Genomic DNA, 22,117 nt, shown 5'->3' with positions numbered 1-22,117 from the left:
CATCATACTCTTTCCAGTCCTTGTTTGGCATGGGGTTTAATCAGATTTAAAATGGTGAGTGTTCTTTGTAAGGTTGTATGTTTCTTTTCTTCCAGGGCATGTAAAACAAGACATCTGGGTTTTATCATTAAAATACTAAAACATGTCCAGAATTTTTAGGAAATCTGGGCCCGAGTTTATATGCTGCAGGTGTTGAATATATTTGATAGAAAGCTGTAGTCTATTCATTTAGAGTTGAAAGGAAAAAATTTATGCATACCGATTTTGTTTCAGAAAAACATTTGACAAAAAATGAGTTTTTGACTGTATCTTAGGAAATTAGGAGAAAATAGAAAGAAATCTTTTATGAAAGATTAATATGTCAATCTTATATGAGAAATGTCATTTGAAGATGTGCTTCAAATATTATACACTGAACTCTCATCAACTCATAGCAAAACTTGCTTTTACTCTCTTATTAACATCTCTTAATTTATCTGTGGATATAAATAGCATCTTCCTTTATTAGTTTTTCCTGCCACAAGAAAGATATAAAAATACCAAATTTAAAGAATGAGGCTGGGAGTAATGAAGGCATATTCTATGCATAAGTCTAATGGAGCAGAGCCGAGTAAGGGGTGAGGGAGACATTATAAGACATTAATTGAAGGTTGCAATTTCTAAGTTCAAAGAAATACCACATTAAATGTAGGGGCCTCACAAAACCAAATGCCATATCTGGAAATCATTGACTACATGTCCATTAATATTAGTAACATCAGCAAACCTTTCTACTTGCTTCTAAGTATAAGCACTTTCACCTTATTTCTTTTAACCCTACAATTCTGCAGGGCGATTTATTTTTATTTGCTTTATTTTTTTTTTTAAGTTTCTTTGTTTGGTTGGTTGATTGCACTGGGTCTTAGTTGCAGCAGGCTGGCTCCTTAGTTGGAGATCGCCAGCTTCTTAGTTGTGGCATTTGAACTTTTAGTTGCAGCATGCATGTGGGATCTAGTTTCCTGAACAGGGATGGAACCCAGGACCCCTGAATTGGGAGCGCAGAGCCTTATCCACTGAGTTACCAGGGAAGTCCCTAGGCCTGCTTTAAACTGAAAAAATAGAAGAGTCAAAGTAATTGGCCCAGTATCACAGTTAGTAAATGTTAGAGCTGAGACTTGAATCTAGCACTTCTGACTTTGATCATGGGCTTCCTACCCCAACTCCACTGCATCTAGGAAAGAATATTTATCCAGTCAGCACCCCAAAAACACGATCTTGGTTTGTTTTGGTTTGGTTTGGGCTTTTTGTTCGGGTATAAGATATGCCGCTTTCTAATACTTAAATGGCGTTTTTTACTTTTCAGTCTCTGTCATCTATACCCAAAGCACTTTCCAAGTAAATATTTCTCTAAAGAGATTTCTTAAGCCAGATATGAAAGCTGTCTTTAACCCCTCTGTAGCGAAAACTCACCCTCTCTCCATGGGAGAAGCAAGGCTTGTGTTTGGCCCCTCCTGCCAGGGCTTCAAGGAATCCTTAAATTACCAGACCCTAAACAGGTCAGCCACTTTTACAGGAACTGTCAACACACCCCCAAAACTGTCAACACCCCCAAACTTCTTTAACTGACTCCCCTGAAGAAAACAAGCAGAACTTCAGCACATTGAAAATCACTCCAAAGTCCCACCAGCCACTTGGCATGGCCCCAGTCTCCAAAATAAATCCCTTCTTCTGCTGGTCTGAAGCTCCCTCCAGCCTCCCCATGCCCAAAGTTTTGAATTTCTGCAGCTCCTGTCCTTGGGTTTATGCCCATGAGCTATTCATCAGGGTGCCCAACCCGTAATCCACCACCATCACTGGTGAGCAGCCGCTGTCTCTCTTCCCAGAGCACACATCCTGACAGAAATCTTCCAGGAGGGCTCTTGCCACCTGCCCCCTCTCCTCTCAAAAGCAGGAGGCTTCTTTTTTTTTTTTTTTTTCTGCCACGCCCCAAAGCATGTGGGATCTTACTTCCCTGACCAGGGATCGAACCTGTGCTCCCTGCAGAGGAAGCGTGGAGTTTTAACCACTGGACCGCCAGGGAAGTCCCCTTCCTGGTTTTGTTTTTGTTTTTGCTTTTGCTTTTCAGAGGAGGCTTCTTGACTTCCTTGGACCTCTCCTGCCATCACTGAAGACAAGTAGCAACTGCACCAACTGTTGTTAATTTCTCCCTTGTCTTCCTTCTGGCCTCCCTTCTAGAATTCTGCCCCAAATCTCTGTGGGCAGGCGGTTGCCTGCTGAGGGCTTCTCATTGCCCTGACTCTTATTCCTTTTGCTCCTTGGGTTTTGACCAACTAGGATCCACTACCACCATCTCTTAGGCTCCCTGAGTTAGTGTCTTCAGATATTCCTACAGCTCCCAGCTCTCCTCCTCCTCTTCTGCATCAGACCTGGTTAACTCCTTGCTGGCATGTGCTGCTTCTTCATACCTCTGTGGATGACCCATGGATGGAGAGAGTGAGAGGGGGAGGAGTGGAGGTGCATCAGTTCTCTTCACAGAGATAGCGGAAGCCCAGCAGGTTGTGAGTAGAGGATGTCCTGAGGTCAGGAGACCTGGGGTCTAGCCCTGGCACCACCACTGACTAGCTAGGTGACCTTGGGCAAGTCACCTCATCTCTCTGGTTCTCTTGGGTTTCTTCGTCTATAAAATAAGGAAAGTGAGCTAGGTAACCTGTGAGGTCCTTGATATATTCGTTGTCGCATTGTGTAGTGGAGCCACATGGCTACAAGCTGGTCTGCTCAGCTCTTTCCTAATGCCCGCCTTGGCTATGAAATAATAATTGCCCACGTGCCTTAATCTCCCCATTTGGGGTTATAAGAAAAATCTTCTTTTTGTCTTGATTTTAGAATTCCTGCAATGATGTATTTGATTCTGAATTTATGAGACCTGTTATAAAACCATTCGCTGCCATTTCTGGCTATTTCTACCTCCTAAAGTCCATTCACACTGAGCAGCTTCTAGAGATGGAGGGATGTGTTCTCAGGTTGAGCAGGTGCAGGCTGAGGTCTCCAGAATTGCCAGTGGAGATGAGCCCCTGGCTGTGTCAGTTCCAGGCTGTAGGAGCTCAGAGAGACCTGGTGCCGATATTCCAGGACTTTTCTAGATGTTTAGTGTTCCTTTGAAAAAATATCACATGGTATAAAGAATTTGGGAAACTATGAATATTTACCCCTTCTTGGAGATTTACCATGCACATTAGCATATTTAAAGCTCTAAGAAATCCTGCCAGTAAAGAAATCTTAATTTATCCTAGTAGCTCCCAAACTTGTATGGCCCCAGACACTTTATTCACAAAATACTTAACATCTGGTAGAACGTGTCCCCAGAACACAGTGTGGGACACATTACTGCAAAACCTGGCTGACCTGCTTCTACCTGGGTCTTCAGAGCAGAAAGAGAAAACTACAGCTACTGAAATACTGACTGAGCGCCTACAGTATGCAGAATAACATGGGAATAACTCAAAATTGGCACATGTCTGCCTGACAAGATTTTGAAATCTAAGGCTGCAGAGAGACAGGCACACTCGAAGAAGCGTGCCAGTCAGCAAACAGGACAAATGAAGTGGCAGGTACAGTGCGGAGGTGCTGGGGCCAGGCCCCTGGGCAGTTGTTTGCTTCCCGAAGTGAATTTCCACACGCTCAGCTGTCAGGCTCAGGTTCTTTGCTTATCGCCACCAGGGTAGTTACCATTCAACCAGTTACATGACCTCATCACAGGACAGTCGTTTATTTTTATAGATTAGGTGGTTGGGGAGGCACACCAAGTACTTTTATTTTGTGCTGGACATCCTAGAATTTTTGCCTTACATGTACAGCTCTGTTGGGTTTTATTTGAAATTGGGATCTATTCTTTCCCTAGAAAAGATGACCTTCTCACGAAGTAAGAAAGATATCAAACTGGCCAGTGTCCCATGCTATTGTTTAACTCCACTCTGAATCAAATGGAACTGCCGTCCAGTGAGCCTGATGTTTCCTGGACAAAGGGCTCTGGGGTCTCAGGGCAGCTACCCTTTTAGAACCTATCTGTGACTCACTGCCGTTTTCTAAGCACTTCTCCTACCAAACCATATCCACGTGTCCCCGCTTCCTCAGACAGCCCTTGACCACACCCTCCTTCCCCACCTCCTGTTTCCCACTCCTCCCTGCCAACTCCCCTTAGACTTTCCATTGATATGTTTTTTTCTCAATTTTTTTCTTACCCCTTTTCTGCCTTCCCTCTCCCTCTCCTTTCTGGCCTCTTTAAAAGAAGCAAAGGATCATTCTTCCTGAGGGTTTATTCCTGGGGAAGTCCCTCTGTGCTAAACAGAGCAGAGAAGCTAGCACTGTAATAAAAAAGCCAACATTGTTTCCACAAAGAAACAACTTTGAAGAAGGAGCTGCTTATTATTTTTTTTCATTATCAGTATTAGTTGACATGTATTGAGTATGTGCTCTGCTCCAACCACTAGAGCCCTTTACATATATTTATTGTATCTTTTATTAGTTACCACACACCCTCCTTATGGCAGGACATTTTCTGGGTGAGAAATTGAGTCTCAGGGAAGGTAAGAAAAACTTGCTCAAGGTCACAGAAATAGAGAAAAGCAGTGCCAAGAAGTGAACCTGCATTTCTTTGGCTCTGAATCCTGTGTTCTCCCTTCTCACCCCTACCTCCCATTGAAGCAGAGGAGCTAAAGAGATACAATTCTGGTTTTCATCAGAATTCTTTCCCCCAGCAAGTTTCATTCACAGAAGCTCACCCCTACACACATGCACTGCACATATGGCAGATCTGATTATCTTCTTCTTAATGATCTATTATATCTACCAGGGTCCAGCAGGGCAGGATGTAATTGATCTTGGTGGGATGCCAATATCCTTTGTTTCATCACGCAGACTTGTCTTCAGGGCAACATAGGCCAACACATGCAAACAATTTTATTGCCTTCCCTTCTCTCCTTCCTGATCATTGGTATTGGTTTAACTGTTGGTCTCCTGTTACCTGCTCACCATCCACATTGCAATCGGCAAATATTTGCCATTGGGCCCTACAAGTGAAATAGTAACTTGGACTCAGCTTTCCTTTCCTGTGAAGGTGTCCACCTGCCCTGGGGCCCAGAGTGATTCACAGCAGGTCTCAGAACCTCTGGACCTGCTCAGTGGCCATGGGAGACAACCTTCTCTCTCTCCCTTTTCCAAGCAGCTTGACCAGTGGCCAGCGAGTTTCCCCATTGAGGAACTTAAGTTACCAGGTGCCATTTCCTGTCCATCACACAGGGCACCTCAGAATGAGCCCAGCTCCTTCCAGAGCAGATGAAAAAGCCATCATTACTCTCTCTCTCTGATGCCCAGTTCTCTTAGGGAAAATGGAATCTTGCAGTCATGGGCCCAATTGCTCACAGGCCTTCTATGTCTTGGCTCCCTGAGTAACCTTTTCCAGCACGAGCCTCTGAGCCTCCCCGGTGAAGAGCAAGCAGACAGGCAATTATAGGATGGGGCTCTGGAAACTCAGGCCCTTGGACACTTCTGAGAAGGGCAGCACTGACAGGGAGTTGGCTGCTGTGCTTTGTGTGTGACTCAGAATAAGAGGTTATCGAGGACCCACCACTCATGCTGGGCCCTGTGGTGGGAAATAAATGAGTAAAACAATGCCTTCAAGGAGCTCAAATTCCAGGGTCAGGGGCCAGGGGGAAAGCATTCACAGTGCAGCGATAAAGTAATTTTGATTAGCCAGCCATATGAGGGTTCAAGAAAGGCTTCCTTGAGAAGGTGACATCTAGGCTATTTGGCAGTCAGTTGGATGTGAGAATGAAAGGTGAAGGAGTCAAGGACTGGGGTCAGGGTGGGCTTGAGGAGCCCTTGTGCCCTCCAGGTGGAAAAGCCCAGTTAATTCTTAGATATCCAGAACAAGAGATAGATATGCAGAGACAGCAGCAGAGAGGTGGGTGAAACCATGTAAGTGAAGGAGATCATCTAGGGAGAGGATGTAGCATAAGAAGAGATCAAGAAGGGTCAAGGACAGAGCCCCAAGAAACACCAGCATTCAAGAAGTGACTCATGCCTGCAGAGACAGTATTATGAGCCTGGCCTCTGGGCCTGGGCTGCCAGGGTTGGGATCCCCCCTCAACAGCCTACTTGCTGTGTGACACTGGGCAAGTAACTAAACCTCTCTGTGCTTCCATTTCATGTATTAGATGGGATAATGACATATTTCATTGGGTTGTTGTAGGATTAAATGAATACATGTTAAGTACTTAAAACAACATCTATTTAAGAAGACTCTTTAAGAGTTGATATCATTATCGTTTCACTGATGTCTGAAAAGGGCAAGCACAGCCTCTCAGAGTCAGCCTCTCAGTGCCCAGTGGCACTGCCCAGTTGAGATCCCCAGTGAGCAGAAGTGAAGGAGAGCCCCCATGGGAGCCAGGTCACAGATGAGACAGGAAAGGACCCGTCACACTGGGTGGTGCAGATGCCACCATCTCCTGGGAGGCAGGGACACTGCGTGCCCCAGTGCCCAGAGCAGCGCCCCCTGGACTGTGAGCTCCTTAAGGGTGGGCACCCAGTAAGGATCCGCTCAGTGAGTATGTATTTGCTGAAAGTTCTATAGCGTAGCTGGAGTGAAGGGGCTGCAGGTACAGGAGGAACGGGCAGGCCACTCCAATGGCGGCAGCAACTCGGGGACAGATTTCTTGGGGCATCTCCTGACACTCTCTCAAACCTCTGCTTGGGACATCTAGCTGTCCCCATGAGTGAGCTGCAAGGATGGGATCTCTCTCAGGGCTCCTTCCACTTCCAGAATCTAATTCATGAGGACACTGTCCTATTCTGCATGTCAAGAAAACTTAGAACTCTAGACAGGTGACAGGACAGGAACACCGGGGAACAAGCAGCCAGTGCCTGCACCGCATTCTCTGTGACTTCTCAGAAAGCTAACATTCTGTTTCTAAAGCAGAGGGGACTTAGCTGCTCAGGTCTTGGAGCTGAGCGCCGCATAGAATTTGCTAAGGCATTTCTTTGTTCAGCCTCATCTGTAAAATAGGGAGAGCGTTAGTACCAGCTGTGTAGGACTGAGAGGATTAAATGGGATAAGCCATGTCTCTCTCACAAGTACATGCCCAGTATCTGGAAGCTGTTGTTATTATAATAGTTATAATAATGATGAGTATTATTGTTACAATCATGCAAAGAGGAAAAGAAATTGATTCATAAATGGCCCTGCCATAGGATCAGAATAGTCTGAGCTCACAACTCACTTACATCAGGATGTTTCATGTAAACTGCTAGCCATGGGTTTTAATCCCATTGTTAAAATGGGATGAAATAACAAAGACCCTGTTCCGGGACTATCAATAATATTATTACAAAAGGGGAGAATATGCATGAAATGAGGCTTACTCTTGAATACCACTTAAAAATTGGTTTGAGAATGAATGATCCATTCCATTTGGGAAAGAGAGAGGAGGGTAACACAGACTGCACAGCTGTTGTAATTCTCTGCAGTCCATTTAACTAGAAATGGCATTTGTGTATCTAAGTCAAAATAGTTCCCCTGGTTGACTTTAAAATAGTAAATAGCCGTACAAAAGAATGAAATCTTGTCATTTGTGGAGAATGTGAATGGACCTCAAGGGCGTTATGCTAAATGAAATAAGTCAGAGAAAGAGAACTACCTTATGATCTCACTTATATGTAGAATTTAAAGCAAAGCAAAACGAAACAAAAAATCAAACTCACAGACACAGAGAACAGATTGGTGGCCAGGGGTGGGTGGAGGGGTGGGTGGGGGGAATGAATGAAGGGGATCAAAATGTACAAACTTACAATTATAAAATAATTGTCATGAGGGTATAATATACAGCATGGTGACTATAATTAACAATGCTATATTGCATAATTAAAAGTTGCTGAGAGAGGAGATCTTAAAATCCTCATTACAAGAAAAAGAATTTTTTTGTAACTATGTGTGATGATGGATGCTAACTGGACTTATTGTGGTGATCATTTCCCAATATATATAAGTATTGAATCATTATGTTGTACACCTGAAACTAATATAATGTTATATGTCAATTATACCTCAATTTTTAAAAAGTTATGTAGTATCACAAAGAGTGGAACAGCAAAACATTTTCAGAACTTTTAATAACTTTATTATTTATACAAAAAAGCAGTTTAAATTAAGTATGTCATGTGGAATTGAGGACTTATCAAAGCTTCTGGAGTTCACATCTTGGGAATATTCACATGTAACTTATGTTACACGTTAGTTAAATTGAAGCAAAATAAAAGACAATGTTTTTAAAAAACAGTAAATAATTCTAATGAATTTAGACCCTAATTTCTGAGTATGTAGGGAATTTTTCGTTGAGGAATTTGAGAATAAACAGTTATCTTTTACAAACTACAGGGAAGACATTCTGCAAACAACAGAAGGATGGCCAGGGTGATAGAATCTCTCTTCTCAAGGAGCTGAGAGTTTAGAGAAGGTGAACATATATACAGTTGACTTCACTGCAATGCAGAGCATGCTAACTTACTTTTCTCATACTTGCTCCAACCTCTCCTGCCACCATGCCTCTCATAGTTCCTGGCAAATTCACAGGCATGCAATAACTGTTTGTGGAAAGAATAAGCCCTGCTATAGAGATATAAATAAAGTGCTTTGGGAGGGCGACTGGGACCAAGGAGTGGTAAAAAGACCGGACCTCCAAAGATGGTAGCATGGAAATGGGTAAAGTTGGCCCTGTACTTACCCAACCGTAATGTCAACCACACAACATATTATTTAATTCCTTGTTTATGTTATTTTCCCCCACAAGGCTCCAAGCTCCCCATGGCCAGGTACCATATTTGTCCTGTTTACTAGTATCCTACATGGTATACTATGCAGTAAATATTCAGTAAGTGTTTGTTGGAAGATAGAGGGTAACCTGATAAAGAGGGTCCTCTGATGAAAAGGGTCAAGGATTTTTCTTTTCCATTGTAAGTGAACAGCACCTCAAGTTAACAGCAGCAGCAACCTGCTTAAACAAAATCAGGGAATTTTTTCATTTATAAATGGAATCTTCACAGGGCTTCAAGTATGGCTGGATCTAGGTCTGCCAATATCCTCAGAAATCCACTTTCATCTTTCTTTTGTGTTGGCTTCATCCTCAGGCAGGCTTCCCTGATATTGTGGCAAAGGCAGCGGTTGATGGCTCCAGGCTCCTACCTTTGAAGTTTATGACTCCAGTGAGAAGGTTGTGTTTCTTTTTCTGATAGTTTCAGCAGAAGACTCAAGGAGAGCTCTGGTCGGCCTGGCTTGGGTCACATACCCATCTTTAAACAAATCACTGTGGCCGGACTGAAAGGCGGGAGAGGGGCAGCTTCAAGTAATCTGTATAGACTGGGATGGGGGAAAGGTGATTCAGCTAAGAGATGTGGGACAGGCAGAGGGAAATAAACACCAAATCCCCTATATTCACGACACAAGGAACAGATTAAATAATACCACAGAGATGGGAATGGGCAGAGAATAGGCAGTGGTACAAAATGTAGTAGGATTGCAATGTCAGACAGATGCATGATGGGCAACAGTGGAGATTAATGCTGGAGGGATAAATTTAGACCAGATGGTACCAGGCTTGAAGGCCAAAAAAGAGAGAGGTTTAGAGTTTGTTCTGTGGACAACTTTCAAGCAATTTGAGGGGAAGAGGAAAGGGTATACTCCAGGATGTGTTTAGGGCTTCTCCAGAAGTCACCTTCAGGTGCCTTCTTTTTTCCCTCTGAGTCTCTCCTAAACAAAGTCATGGCGGAACCACGCAAAGCAGGGCCAGGAGTTGGAGAGACTCTTCTACACTTACTTCATGTCAAGGAGGATGCCTGGGCATGTGTAACTGGCTGGCCACTGCATCCTCAATATGAGACCCCCCAGCACGAAAAAGTCCTGGCCTCTGCTTCAAGAAGCTCACACTCAGGGGAGATTGGTTTAGGACAAGGTACTATCAATACACCTATACAAATATAGATATCTACATATGTAAATGGGATTGGGCAATTTAAATAGCAAAAAAAATGGGTATTTCATTCCTAATGAGCAGTCAGAGAAGCCTTCAGAGAACAGGAAATATGTGAGGTATCCTTTTAGGACAGGCTCGTGCTTGGGGCACAAAACCTTCTTAAGGCAACCACAGATTCTTCCTGGTGCAGCCTTGGGCTGCTTTCTTCCAAGTAGTTAGGAAGTGGGACTTAGAGACTCCTCTCTTCTGGGTTTCTTTGCTCTTACTTCCTGGAATTCAGCTTCTCTACAACTCACATAGGGATATTAATAGTAGTTGTAGAAGCAGCAGGTGGCCACAGTAGTAAACATCTGTTGAGTCCTTAACTGCACACTGAGCATCACGTTGAGATCTTAGATACAATCTTCAGGTTCACCCTGACAATGATTTTATGGGGTAAGTATTATTATTCCCCTCTTACTGAAAAGGGAATGGAGGTTCGGACAGGGTAGGTTGCTTGCTCAGGGACCTGCACAAGGTAACAGTGGATCTGGGAGTTGAATGCAGGTCCACTCAACTCCAGTGCCCACGCTCCCACCACTAGGTTATGCTAGCTCCTGCCGGCTCCTCCTTCCGAGTTCCAGACGAGCACAGCCCCAGTCTCAAGTGCAGTCACAGAGGTGGTGACTTATAGTATTGGACAGGTACTACAGAAGCGATGCTTTCCTGACCCGAGGCTTGGGGCGCAGGAAGGGATGCTAAACCGCCGGAATAGCTCTCAACGGAACTGTGTATAAGAGCACCAGGGAGTTATCTGAAAATGCAGATTCCTGGGCTGCACACCTAGAGAGTCTGGTTTCTGGGCCTGGATGAAGCCTCGCAATTTGCATTTGAAGAAACACCCTACCACCACTGGAGATTCTGATGCCGGTGCTCCACTTTGTGACGAGTGCTGCCTAGGCAGGGGCGCGCGCACGTGTGTGTGTGTGTGTGTGTGTGTGTGTGTGTGTATGTGTGTGTGTGTGTGTGAGAATATGTTGCCTGCGTGTACATGCCACATGCTCTAGTTCAAGGCTTGTTCTAGTAAAGCTCCATGGAGGGCAGGTATAGATCTGCACACAACCCACTTCAGAGGAGCTTTGTCTAGACAGACTTTCATTGCCTTCTTTAGATTTCACCATTTGAGCCTGGACGTAGCCATGAGGGTGACCAGATACCAATTACAAAGGATCATCTTTCTATGAAAGCTTCTACTCAGTATATTCAAAAAAACTTTTTGGCAGGAAGTCATTTGTCCCCTTTTTCTGGACCTGGGAACAGCAGTAGGAAGTGTTCGGGCCTTTTCCCAAATATAATCTCTGGTCGTTTGAAGGCTGAGAATCCTCTCTGCCCACAGCCTCCTGGGACTCTGAGTGGCCTGCCTGCCGGTCAGGGGCACCGAGCATCCCCACACTGGGGATGTGGGAAAGATGGTCTCTGCCCTCGAGGACTTAAGGTCTGGCGGGGGAGACAAAACAGACCCATGTGAAAAAGGCAGGCACACAAATATAACAAAAATAAGCCAGAAGCAAATCCACGCAGCTGTGGGAATCCAAGTGCAGACGTGATGTGGGACTCAAGGTCCGACATTCAGTGGAAGAGAAGTAGGAGGAAGTTGCATGTGGGGTGCTAGGTGAGCCATCAGTAGGGTGTTCCCAGGGGAGGTCACATGCATTCATTCATAGACTCTCCTTGAGCACTTACAGTGGGCTCTGCTGCTGGTGAGATGTCAGCCACGATGTCAACCTTTTGGGGCACGCGGTGGTGGCTGCGCAGGGAGTCTGGGGCATCACATAACGCACAGCGTGTGGACCCAGCCCAGCTGGGACGTCAGGGCAGGCGGGCCTCCTCATGACAGTGAGGCTTTCGTCAGATTCCTAAAGGCAGCCCTGCCCCTCACTTTAGGGGAGTCAGGACAAAGTACAAAGGAAGCCCCGCCTGTGGCCCGCCCACCTCTCTTTCCATCCTGGCTCCTATGCCTGTATCATGTGGACACCTCAGGCCTCAGGTATAAACTCCATCCATTCACCACCCTCCCCCCTTGGCCAGCCTCCAGGCCTAGCGCTGTGATCTGTCCTTAGGAGGACTGATGTATTGATCAATAGATAACAGGCCCTTGCTGGCCTGGAAGTGGGCTGTTTGCACAGAGGAATGGGAATCCCGGGTCTGCAGAGGTGAGTGATCTGGAGGTGTACAGACCTCCTCCCTCCTCCCACAGGCTTCTCAGTCTACGGAGGGGGCACAGCTGGATGCGGGCCAGCCTGGGCCTCTGTAGTGCAGGGTGCGGGCAGGGAGTCCGACTGCAGGTCTAAGCACAGTTCTGCCCAAAGGATGAGTCAACATTACCTAAATCAAAGGCGGGGTGGGTGGAGGCGGTGAGGAGGTGGCTTTCCCATAGAACGAACAACCAGTACAAGATCCCTAAGGTGGGAAATGCCTGGATCACCTCCCTAAAAGCAGGGGTGTGGGGAGAGCCGAGGTGAGACTGGAGAACAGACAGGGGCCTCAAGGGCCAAGGTAAGGATCTGGCTTTACAGAGGACACAGGCAAGACACAGTGGACCAGGGAAAGGTCATTTTGAATGGAGCAAGACCATTCCTCCCAAGCTGAGCTTGTGTGATACCAGTAAGGCATTTGATATGAGAAGGGAAAGCAAGCTGTTCACTTTGGCTGGACCTCAGAGTACTGAGAAAGGCCTGAGAAGGAAGGAAAAAAAAGAAAAAACAATTGTGGAGGAGTCGTAGGCATGTAGGAGGGGATCAGGGTAAGCACAGAGCCCCTGGGAGGGACGCTTCAAGAATTGGACTGGGGCCAGATTCCCTCTTTATGCTGTGCTGACCATTGAAATAAGGCAAAACAAGCTGCCACATTTAACACCTTTCAGCTCTAGGACTGTTCCCTAAGTTTGAGTCGTAACACTGTACACGTGTGCGATTTGTGTGTTTTCCTGTGTGGTTTCAGTGTCCTGAAATTCTTTCTGGATTGGCAACACATTCTGTTGTCCACTTAGTAAATATGACCGTGTTTATGCTTTGGACTACATCCCTGAATGCTTGTTTCCTTTTTGTGTCATTTATTTTTTATAATGCTTGTTTCCTTTTTGTGTCATTTATTTTTTTATAATTAGTGGTGATGCTCTCATTACTTAATGCCCGTGGAATTATGAATACATTAGGCCACAGTAAGAATTGTCCCTGAAGTCTGTAAGCAGATGTTGGGGGGTGTGTGTGTGTGTTTATGATAACAGTGCTTACATAATCTCAATCACCAAGCCCTGGGGACCCACACTTAGAGATAGAACAGTTGGTTTAAATTAGGTTTCCATGTGAAATATGGTATCGCTATTTTTTCCTAGCATTGTGGGAAAGTATATGGAAAAAGATTTGACCGATAGGAAATAAATCTGGATGTGTGATCAAGATTGAGGCACAAACCACGTGGTGGTCTGTGCCTGCTCTGTGAAGCAGGTCTTTCCAGGGGAAGATGTATTAACTCTTTCAGGTCACTGCACTAATAAGTTGCTGTGTGGTACCAGAATAGCCTGAAAGAACAGAGACTTTGCAGAGACACTGATATGCCATCAATCTCAACAGGAAAGGAGCTAAAGCCATAGAAAGAATATAGCCAGAGGCCCCAAGAACTAATGCATTGGGTGATTAAAAGTTAAAAAGAACCATTTTAACTTTTCAGGACTTTATTTTTATTTTAAATAAATGGATTTGAATTTCTAGCTCAGAGTCAATGATGTAGTGATTCTGAGTGTTTTCTGATGATTTCTTAGAGCAGAATAGGGCTTATCAAAAGCTAATCACACCAAAGGAAGAATTGGTTGGAAGCATCAATGACATTCAGTCTTTACTGGCACAATAATGTCTTGGTCTAGAGAGCCAGAGTTTCACAAAGGTCACTTTTAACTGAGTAGCCAGGTGAAGGGACAAGGCTTGGAGACAGTGAGCCAGGGATTGCTCACAGCTGCAGGACAGGGGTTGATTCTGGGAATCATAGAGGACTCCTGTGCCCTCAAAGCAGTCCCAGGAGATCAAACGAATGGTTATCTTCTTCCAAGAGGCTCTTAATTCCTTGCAGGATGACCTGGACTTGTCCTGGGGGTCTGGTTCCAGATCTGTTCTCCTGTTATTTCACGAGAGCTCAGCCAAGTCCAGAGCAGGTGGAAGAGTGGTGGTGCCTGCTCAGAGCCCACTGGGCTGAGGCTGGACTCAGGGATGGCAGGTGGCCCATCACTTTTTGCTTCAGTCAGTTTTGGAAGGAGAGAGACAAATTATTACTGCAGTGCTCCTGGAGGGTACCAGAGTAGAACCCTGCTTTAGCACTGAAACTGTCTGTTGCTGTTTCCCTATTTGTTTCTATGTAGGGAGAAGAAAGACATGTTAGCATCGATCTCTTCTGTTCTGCTTTTCTCATTTTTTTTAATCATTTTTTGGTACTCTCCTTGGTACCTTCTCCTTTGAGTCCATCTCTTTCTTCAAATGTGCATTTCTTATTGAGTGCTTAGAATGACCTACCAGTGCCAAGCTTACAAAAACTCGCTACCCTTCATCAGATGAAAGAGCACCAGCCTGGGAGTCCTAGTTTTGACATCAACAAGAATTATGACCTTGGCAAGTCATTTCTCCCATGAGCCTTGGATTCTTGATCTAGAAGAATGGGGTTGGACTGCCCTGTTAGGTTGCTGCCAGCACTAAATGCCATTCATTCTTCTCATTTTATGTGGAGGGAGGGAGTCAGGGAAGTGGTTGCCTTAGACCTTGAACTCTTTTTTCCCTGCAAGCTTCTCTGTTCAGGCTTCACTCTCACTCAAGCCAGGGAAATTAGTTGCTCCCCAAGTTCAGCACCGTTGCTGAACCAAGTGCGATTAATGGGCCATGTGGGGTCAAGACCAAAGCTTTGTTCTATTAACAATGGAACTTATCAGCCCAGACCTTAGCCAGGATGGAGAAGGTAACTTAAGTGAACACCAGTGTCCAAGCACCAAAGTATAGGTAGCAGCAAAATAATCTTAGAGATTAAGCCAAGGATTTTAAGGCTGCATACCATAAAGGGGGGACTGTCGTAGTAGATTATTATTAAATATTATACTCTAGTCTGTGTGGTAGAAAAGACAATTCACATTAGACTAAATTCAAGTCTAGATCAGGAGAACACTATATACTTTAGGCATTTAGTGAGTGGTTAATAGTGACACCTCCGGGGCTCACACTTCAGTTCAAATGCAGGCTTTGCCACCTGTTGGTTGGGAACCTTGGGCATGTCTCTTAGGCCCTTTGTCCTTCAGTTTCCTCATCTATAGAATGAGCATAATCTGAGTTCCTGACTCGTAGGATGGTTGTGAGAGATACATGAGTTAACACATATGAAGTGTTTAGAATAGTTACATAAGTGCTGTATTGGTTCTATTATTTAGTCATTTGAGGAGCATAATAGATATTGCATTTGTGAAAGATAGTTCAAAAAATTTTTTTGCATTTTTTCATTTAATGTTATGCATTTTACTATTTGACAAATGGACTTTCATTTACGGGCTAAGTGGATTGATTGCATTTCTTCTCGCTCCTTCAGTCAAATACATTCAAATCGTAATGGTCCTTGGGCGTTATTTTCTTATGGCATCAGGAAATTCCATAGATGAAAAGGGACTGTGTGAATTACCTTTCAGCCTCATTTTAAAGAAGAAGAAGAAGAATACAGAGAGGTTAATCCCATTGCACAGCAGTGATGGAGCCAGAGCTTCAATTCAGTCTCTTATGAACAAGTACGTATGAGGCTTCCAGGGCATGGTTTCAGCGGAGGCCCCTCTCTGCATCCTGCAGGTGAGCTCCTGGGTGACGTGGCTGATCCTCACAGCAGGCTCCATGGAGGAGAAGCGGGAAGTCTTCTCGTACTTGGTGCACGTGGCCAAATGCTGCTGGAACATGGGCAACTACAACGCCGTCATGGAGTTCTTGGCCGGCCTCAGGTATGGGCAGTGGGGAATAGGGTTCTCTGGGGATTCCCTCCTTCCAGCTGAATGGCACAGAATTGATTACCCGGGTGAGCACATTTACCCAAATTAGGCAATTGGTAGTGATTATTTGGGGGAAATATATTATCCTCTGCTAGCACCACAGTCCTTGTCCCTGGAAGATGCTGCAGAATTCAGCAGTCACAATCCTAGTTCACTGTGTCTGCTCTGATCCCATGCTCTTGGCCAAGCTGAGTATCTGATAGCATAACTCCATCAACCCCATCACTGACCCCTCTCTTCCCCTGCCTCCCTGTAAGCCCCACTATTACCTATCTCTTCCCACCTCTGCCTTACAAATTACACCAGCACTATAAGTTCCCAGCCACTGACTTCCCTTAGCGATAACAGCAGCTAACATTGATAATAACCGTTGAATAATGTTAGCTCTCATTTTTATTGAACACTTACTGTGTGTCAAGCATTGCACTAAGCATGTTCCATACATTAAATCTTTTAATTCTCAGAACAGTTTTTTGAGGTAGATACTATTATTATTCCCACACCATACAAAAGAAGAAACTTCTAACTAAGGTAAGAAGAAATTAGGTCTTCACCCAAGGTCACCTGGCATGGCCGGGATGTGAATGCAGGCCACCTTGATTTCAGAGCCCATGCCCTTAACCTCTGTGATATCCTGCTCTTATGCCTTCTCCATCAAGCTAATAACAAGATTACCATTCTGTCAATAAAGCCTCCTGCCTATTCCCTTTAAGCTTCAGTTACCTTGCACAAAGTAGCTGCTCCTCACTCTTGTGGGTGAAAGTGTGGTATGAGGAAGAAGAGTATGAATGGTCAAATTAGAATAAGAGAGAATCAAATCCTGGCTCACCCATGAAATAGTTGTGTGATCTGGGCAATTTACTCGACCTCATAGAGCTTCAGTTTCTTCATCTGTAAATAGGGACAATAATGAAAAGCACCTATCCCTTTATGTAGGATTTAATGTGACAATGTAAAGTGTTGAGTATGTGTGTCTGGCATGTAGTAAGGTTCCAGAAAGAGAACCTGTTATTGTTGCTATTGTTGTCTGAAATTCACTGTCCCAGTGAGGGTTCTATAAGTCTATAAATAGATCTACAAGTAGATCTTGCTTCATAACATTTCGGGGTTTTTCTTTGATTCTCCAAGCCCTACATAGGGACTCAGGGTTGAGGGTGGAGAGAAAAATTCTGAGTTGGAAATTTTTTTGTCCTTTTGAACTTTCTCAACTAAGAATAAACTCAAATGATCATGTCATTGGCATTTAAAATGGTCATACAAATGCACCAAGCATAGCTCAAAAGAAGGAAACATAGGAAAAATACTTGGAGAATAGGAAGCTTTATCCAGATGATTTGGTTCTCTTTGTAATAAATTTTCTACAAAGAATCTGTGTTACCTTTCTTAAAGGAAAAAAAAAAAGAATGACCATATTATGATAAAATAGTTCTATTTTAACGATGCTTATCCTTCTGTGTTTGACTGGCAATCCGGTGCCCATCATTGTCTGGGGACTTCACTTGCTCTCTTTTGGATGTCACTGTCCTCACAGCTTGGCAGCTGGCTCTGTCCACAGTGAACAACCCAAAAGAGCAAGGCAGAAGCCACAGTGCCTTTTATGTCCTGGCCTCAGGAGTCACACACTGTTGCTTCTGCCATATTGTACTGGTCACATAGGACCAGCACTGATTCATCATGTGTGGGGACCACACTGCAGCAAGACGTGTGGATCTTTGGAGGTTGGCTGCCACATACCATGTATTCGAGATTCTCTTGATACAAGAATGGCCTCAGAATGACACATGTAGGCCTTGCGTGAATGTGACTTTTAGACCCAGCTTAGTTTGAATTCAAAATCCAAGAAGTCCATAGAGCCAGGTAATTCTTTCTTAGATGAGAAATAACCTCAAACCAGCTAAACCTCACCACTAAGTTTTGGGTACTCCAGACCCACTGCTACCTAATTTCGTGCTCCTATATTTGGCTTAAAACTGAACCGATCTATACAAATACATGGGTAAAAATACCAGGTTTAATAGCTCTTTGGCTGGAGGTAAGTTGCTAGATGTCCTTATGATGGAAGGATTGTGGAGGAAAAGCTCGTGTGTACTTTCAGGTTTGAAGATATTAAATTACAAGTAATTGAACTATACCAAGATAACTGAAGATTTTTATTTTAAAAACAATTAGATGGGAAGGGAGCACAACCTTATTGTTAAGTGACTGCTTTTCTGCAGACTTGGTACATTTTGCTTCCTCAAACTAAATTCTCAGCTGTTTACAGGAAACAATTAGAAGTACAAAGATTTATATATAACAATATTTACTCAGTTTTAATGTCAATATAAAGTTACCCAAATGTCAACTACACCTCAATTTTAAAATAATAAAATAACATAACTCAAATGAACAATACCAAAAAGGAAGGAAATAGTGCCTTTATACAATGCAATATTATTTAGCCGCCAAAAATGATGTTTATAAAAAAATTTTAATATCATTGGAAAACAAGTAACATATAATACATGAAACTACCTGGGAACAAAGCTGTCTGTACTTAATAACCTCAGCAATATTTATACAACAAAGTTTATAAAATACTTAGACCAGAAAGACACAAATAGAATAAATACTAGAAGGAAATATACCTAATGTTGTCTGTGGACGGAAGAACTATGTGTGGATTTTCTATAATTTTGGTATCTTCCAGATCATCTATGCTGAGTGCCTAGTACCTTCATAATCAGAAAAAGAAATAAAGGTTTTTTAAGTGTCAATTCTCAGTCTAACAAAGGATCATTGATCCTTGCTGAGGTTTGTCTTTTGTTCCCCAACATACAATAACTGCTCCATTACTCAAGGAAAGAAGGATGATTAAATAATGAGAACCAAGGCTCATTCAGGTATTCACTTCATTTATTTAAACCTCCACTCCATGCCCACAAAAGGATTCTCGCCACCTTATAAGGAACTAGTTGTAGGACAAGCTGAACTTAGTGGGGTGAAATCAGGAGACAGTTTTATTTTTCTGACTTCACTGTCTTTCAAACCTGCCAGTTGGCTCTCCTTCCCCCAACACTGGAACATACCTCGGGGGACCCTGTGTCTTTCCTGGTCACTTGTGTGATTAATAAGCAGTCTCGGTCACCTACGCCCATGAGTGTGAGTGAACCTCAGAGTCGTACGACAGTGCCACCAAAGCAGGTTGCCCAGGAGTACCTACAGCGTGATGCCACTTGTATACAGTTTAAAAATGCACAATTCTACAAATGGCTTAGCAATATCTGCCTGTGTTGGGCAAGTATCAGGACTTGTAAGGGAAGGAGAGCACTAAAGTCACAGTCGTGGTCCCCTGTGCTGAGGGAGGGAGGAGGACATGCTCGTGGAGGAGTCAGCGGGGGCCTCAACCGTATAATTAATGCTTTATTTTTTTAAACTGAGAGATTGATGCGTGAGTGTTTGTCATGTTGTCCTTCTTGATGTCTTTGGGATAACTTAGATATGACATAATGACATTTTAACCCAGTCTGATATAAATCAAAACTTCAACTTCTCATTTAAAGCTTTCCCCTTTCCCCAAGTTTTCCAGCCCAGTGAGTCTCGGAAAGCTGCAGTAGGGTGGGAAGATACGGTTTATCTTTTCTCTCCCTCTCCCTCCAACTCAGCGTCCCTGTAGAAAAAATGGGCAGCAGAAGAGAGCAGACGGGAGGAGGGGCAAAGGGAGCCCGTCTCGCTTGGCTGGGGCAGCTGTGATCTGGCCTAGGAGCCCCCACAGAGAGCCATGTGGGGTGGTTTTAGGGCTACTTCCTAGTCACCTGCCCTACCTTCCCCCACTCCCTGTCCCATAGCGACCTCTCTGCACCACAACCTGGTAAAGGGCAGTACACCCCTGGCCTGGCCAACCACCTAGTGCTCGCTCACCTTCACAGACCCTTTCCACTAGGGCCACCTCATTTGGAGGCTAGCCTTTCAAGATAATTCAGGCCTCACTGCCTCTCAGTATCCATTCCTGACTCACAGAACCACCCAGTGCTTTGCCAGCCCAGACTGCACATGCAAGACATGCCCACTGGAACCTTCTCCCTCATGTTGCCCTCAAGGCAGCCTCTCGTCCTTAGATTTCCCCAGGCAAGTCATACGTCAGTCAGTCTCCGATCAACAGACTGCAGGATACGGGTCAGCCTCTCCATGGAGTTCCTTGAAGCCCCTGCCCTTGGGGCGATTTCCTCCTTCTCACGTGTGGTGCCCTGACAGCCCTCTCCAAAGAAGCATTCCCCACATGGCTGCTCAGACCCAGTACCTCTGCTGATGGAGGGTGGGAGACCTCTGAGGGCAGAGCAGTTTGGGTGTCCTGGTGACAACCCACTGCCTCCCTTTAGAAGGTGGGGTTCGGTATCAGCTGTTGTTCTCAGCAGCAATTGCAAATAGGAAAAGTCTCATTTAACATCCTGTGCTGCAAATAATACTTTAAGATAATGTCCCTCAAGACAGACCAGTGACAATGTCAGAGCTGGATTCAGTAGGAGCAGTTTAACAGAAGAGGCCAAAACTGGCCTCGTGGGTATCACTGCGAGACTGGCCTAATCCTATAACATTTAAAAGATCAAGAGACATGGAGGGAACACGTTTTCTGTGGGCGACCCTCCATAAATATTTGTAGAAACCACATTACCCAGGAAGTTTCACTTTGGGGAAACCAGAAGAACTCAAACTTGAATTCAGAACCCACCTTTCGAAATTAACTCCTGCCACGTGTGTTTTCGTATGTATCCGTCCTGTTTAATTTTGTGTTTCAATTTATTAAAGTAATATTCACATCATTTGGGGAAGTAGGTGGAGATGTGAATCCTAAGTAAATATTAAAACAGAAAGAAAACATAAACCAAAAAATGAATTTTGTAGGGAATGTAGGCTATTTACTGTAAATTATATTATTTCTCCTTTGGTCTAAAGAAAAATATATATCACTGATTTGCAATAGGTCCAGAAAAGTTTTAAAAATGTGGCAGTTTATGGACCAGTCTGACCTGGAGACCATGAGGAGCCTGAAGGACGCCATGGCCCAGCACGAATCTTCCTGCGAGTACAGGAAGGTGGTGACACGGGCGCTGCACATCCCCGGCTGTAAGGTGGTTCCGTTCTGCGGGGTGTTTCTGAAGGAGCTCTGTGAGGTGCTCGACGGAGCCTCGGGCCTCATGAAGCTTTGCCCGAGGTACAATTCCCAGGAAGAAACTCTAGAGGTGAGGCCTTTCAAAACCCTCGTGGTCTGCAGCGTCACTGTTGCCGCCTGGCCTGTGACTCACTAAAGCCAGAAGAGAGACATTTCTGAGCCCAGGGTTATCAGCTGTCACTGTTGGGCTGGAGGACAGTTAGGTCCTTTGAACGTTGCAGAGGAAAGAACACCCGCTAGCACGGCTGGGGCTTACTATGGGGCCATGGGAAAGTACAGGTGCGAATGGGTGTTGTTTTCTGGGTTTTTTTTTTTTTTTTAAGTTAATGGGGTTTTCTTCTCTCTTATTGGGTGGGAATGTCTGGGAGCAGGGGATACGAGAAGTCGGGGGAGAGTGGTAACTTCTTTGGATCGGTGGAAGAAAGCTGAGGGGAGGTCATTGCTGCCTTCCTTCCCTCCTTTGCGGGAAGATGGTGCCTTCTCCAAGGATGAGCTCCGGGCTCCTGATCACACTGCCTCCGTTCTCCCCGGCCCATTGCTCCTCATTCCTGACCCCCAGCGCGGAGAGGACCACAGTCTTGGGCCACCTTGGACTCAGGGCATTGGGCGGTGGAGAGAAGGGGCACTGAGAAACGGGAGAAGATGTGGAAACCTCTCTATGTCGTGTTTAGAAATGAAAGAAGGGGCTAAAAGGGGGGGATCTTTGCAGAGAATTTTGAGGAGTCCCATACCTGGAAGTGCCACACCCAAATCTAGAGTCATTCTTACCATGGTGGCAGCACCCACTGCTGACCTTACACACACACTCTCACACTCACACACACCCCTTCTCAGTGGCAGTGAGAAAACTCTCCTAAAACTGCAGCATCTTCCAGGTCACCTGAGAACAAAAGCATCGCCTGGTATCAGGGAGACTTAGAGCCCCTGACA

The 22,117-nt window shown here is 44.7% G+C and overlaps 1 protein-coding gene across 1 annotated transcript in view; it reads left to right on the top strand.

Annotated features, from left to right (window-relative positions):
- Positions 1-22,117, top strand: part of PLCE1 (phospholipase C epsilon 1) — a 308,646-nt gene that overhangs the window by 196,654 nt on the left and 89,875 nt on the right. Inside the window, exons 4-5 of the mRNA XM_057737203.1 lie at positions 15,845-15,990; positions 20,999-21,257. Of these exons, the coding sequence (XP_057593186.1) occupies positions 15,845-15,990; positions 20,999-21,257 (405 nt within the window). The remainder of the gene's footprint in view (positions 1-15,844; positions 15,991-20,998; positions 21,258-22,117) is intronic.

Source organism: Hippopotamus amphibius, chromosome 5, assembly GCF_030028045.1.
Source record: "Hippopotamus amphibius kiboko isolate mHipAmp2 chromosome 5, mHipAmp2.hap2, whole genome shotgun sequence".
Taxonomy (NCBI): Eukaryota; Metazoa; Chordata; class Mammalia; order Artiodactyla; family Hippopotamidae; genus Hippopotamus; species Hippopotamus amphibius.
The sequence above is the reverse complement of the archived record's forward strand: the minus strand, read 5'-3'. Positions and strand labels throughout refer to the sequence as shown.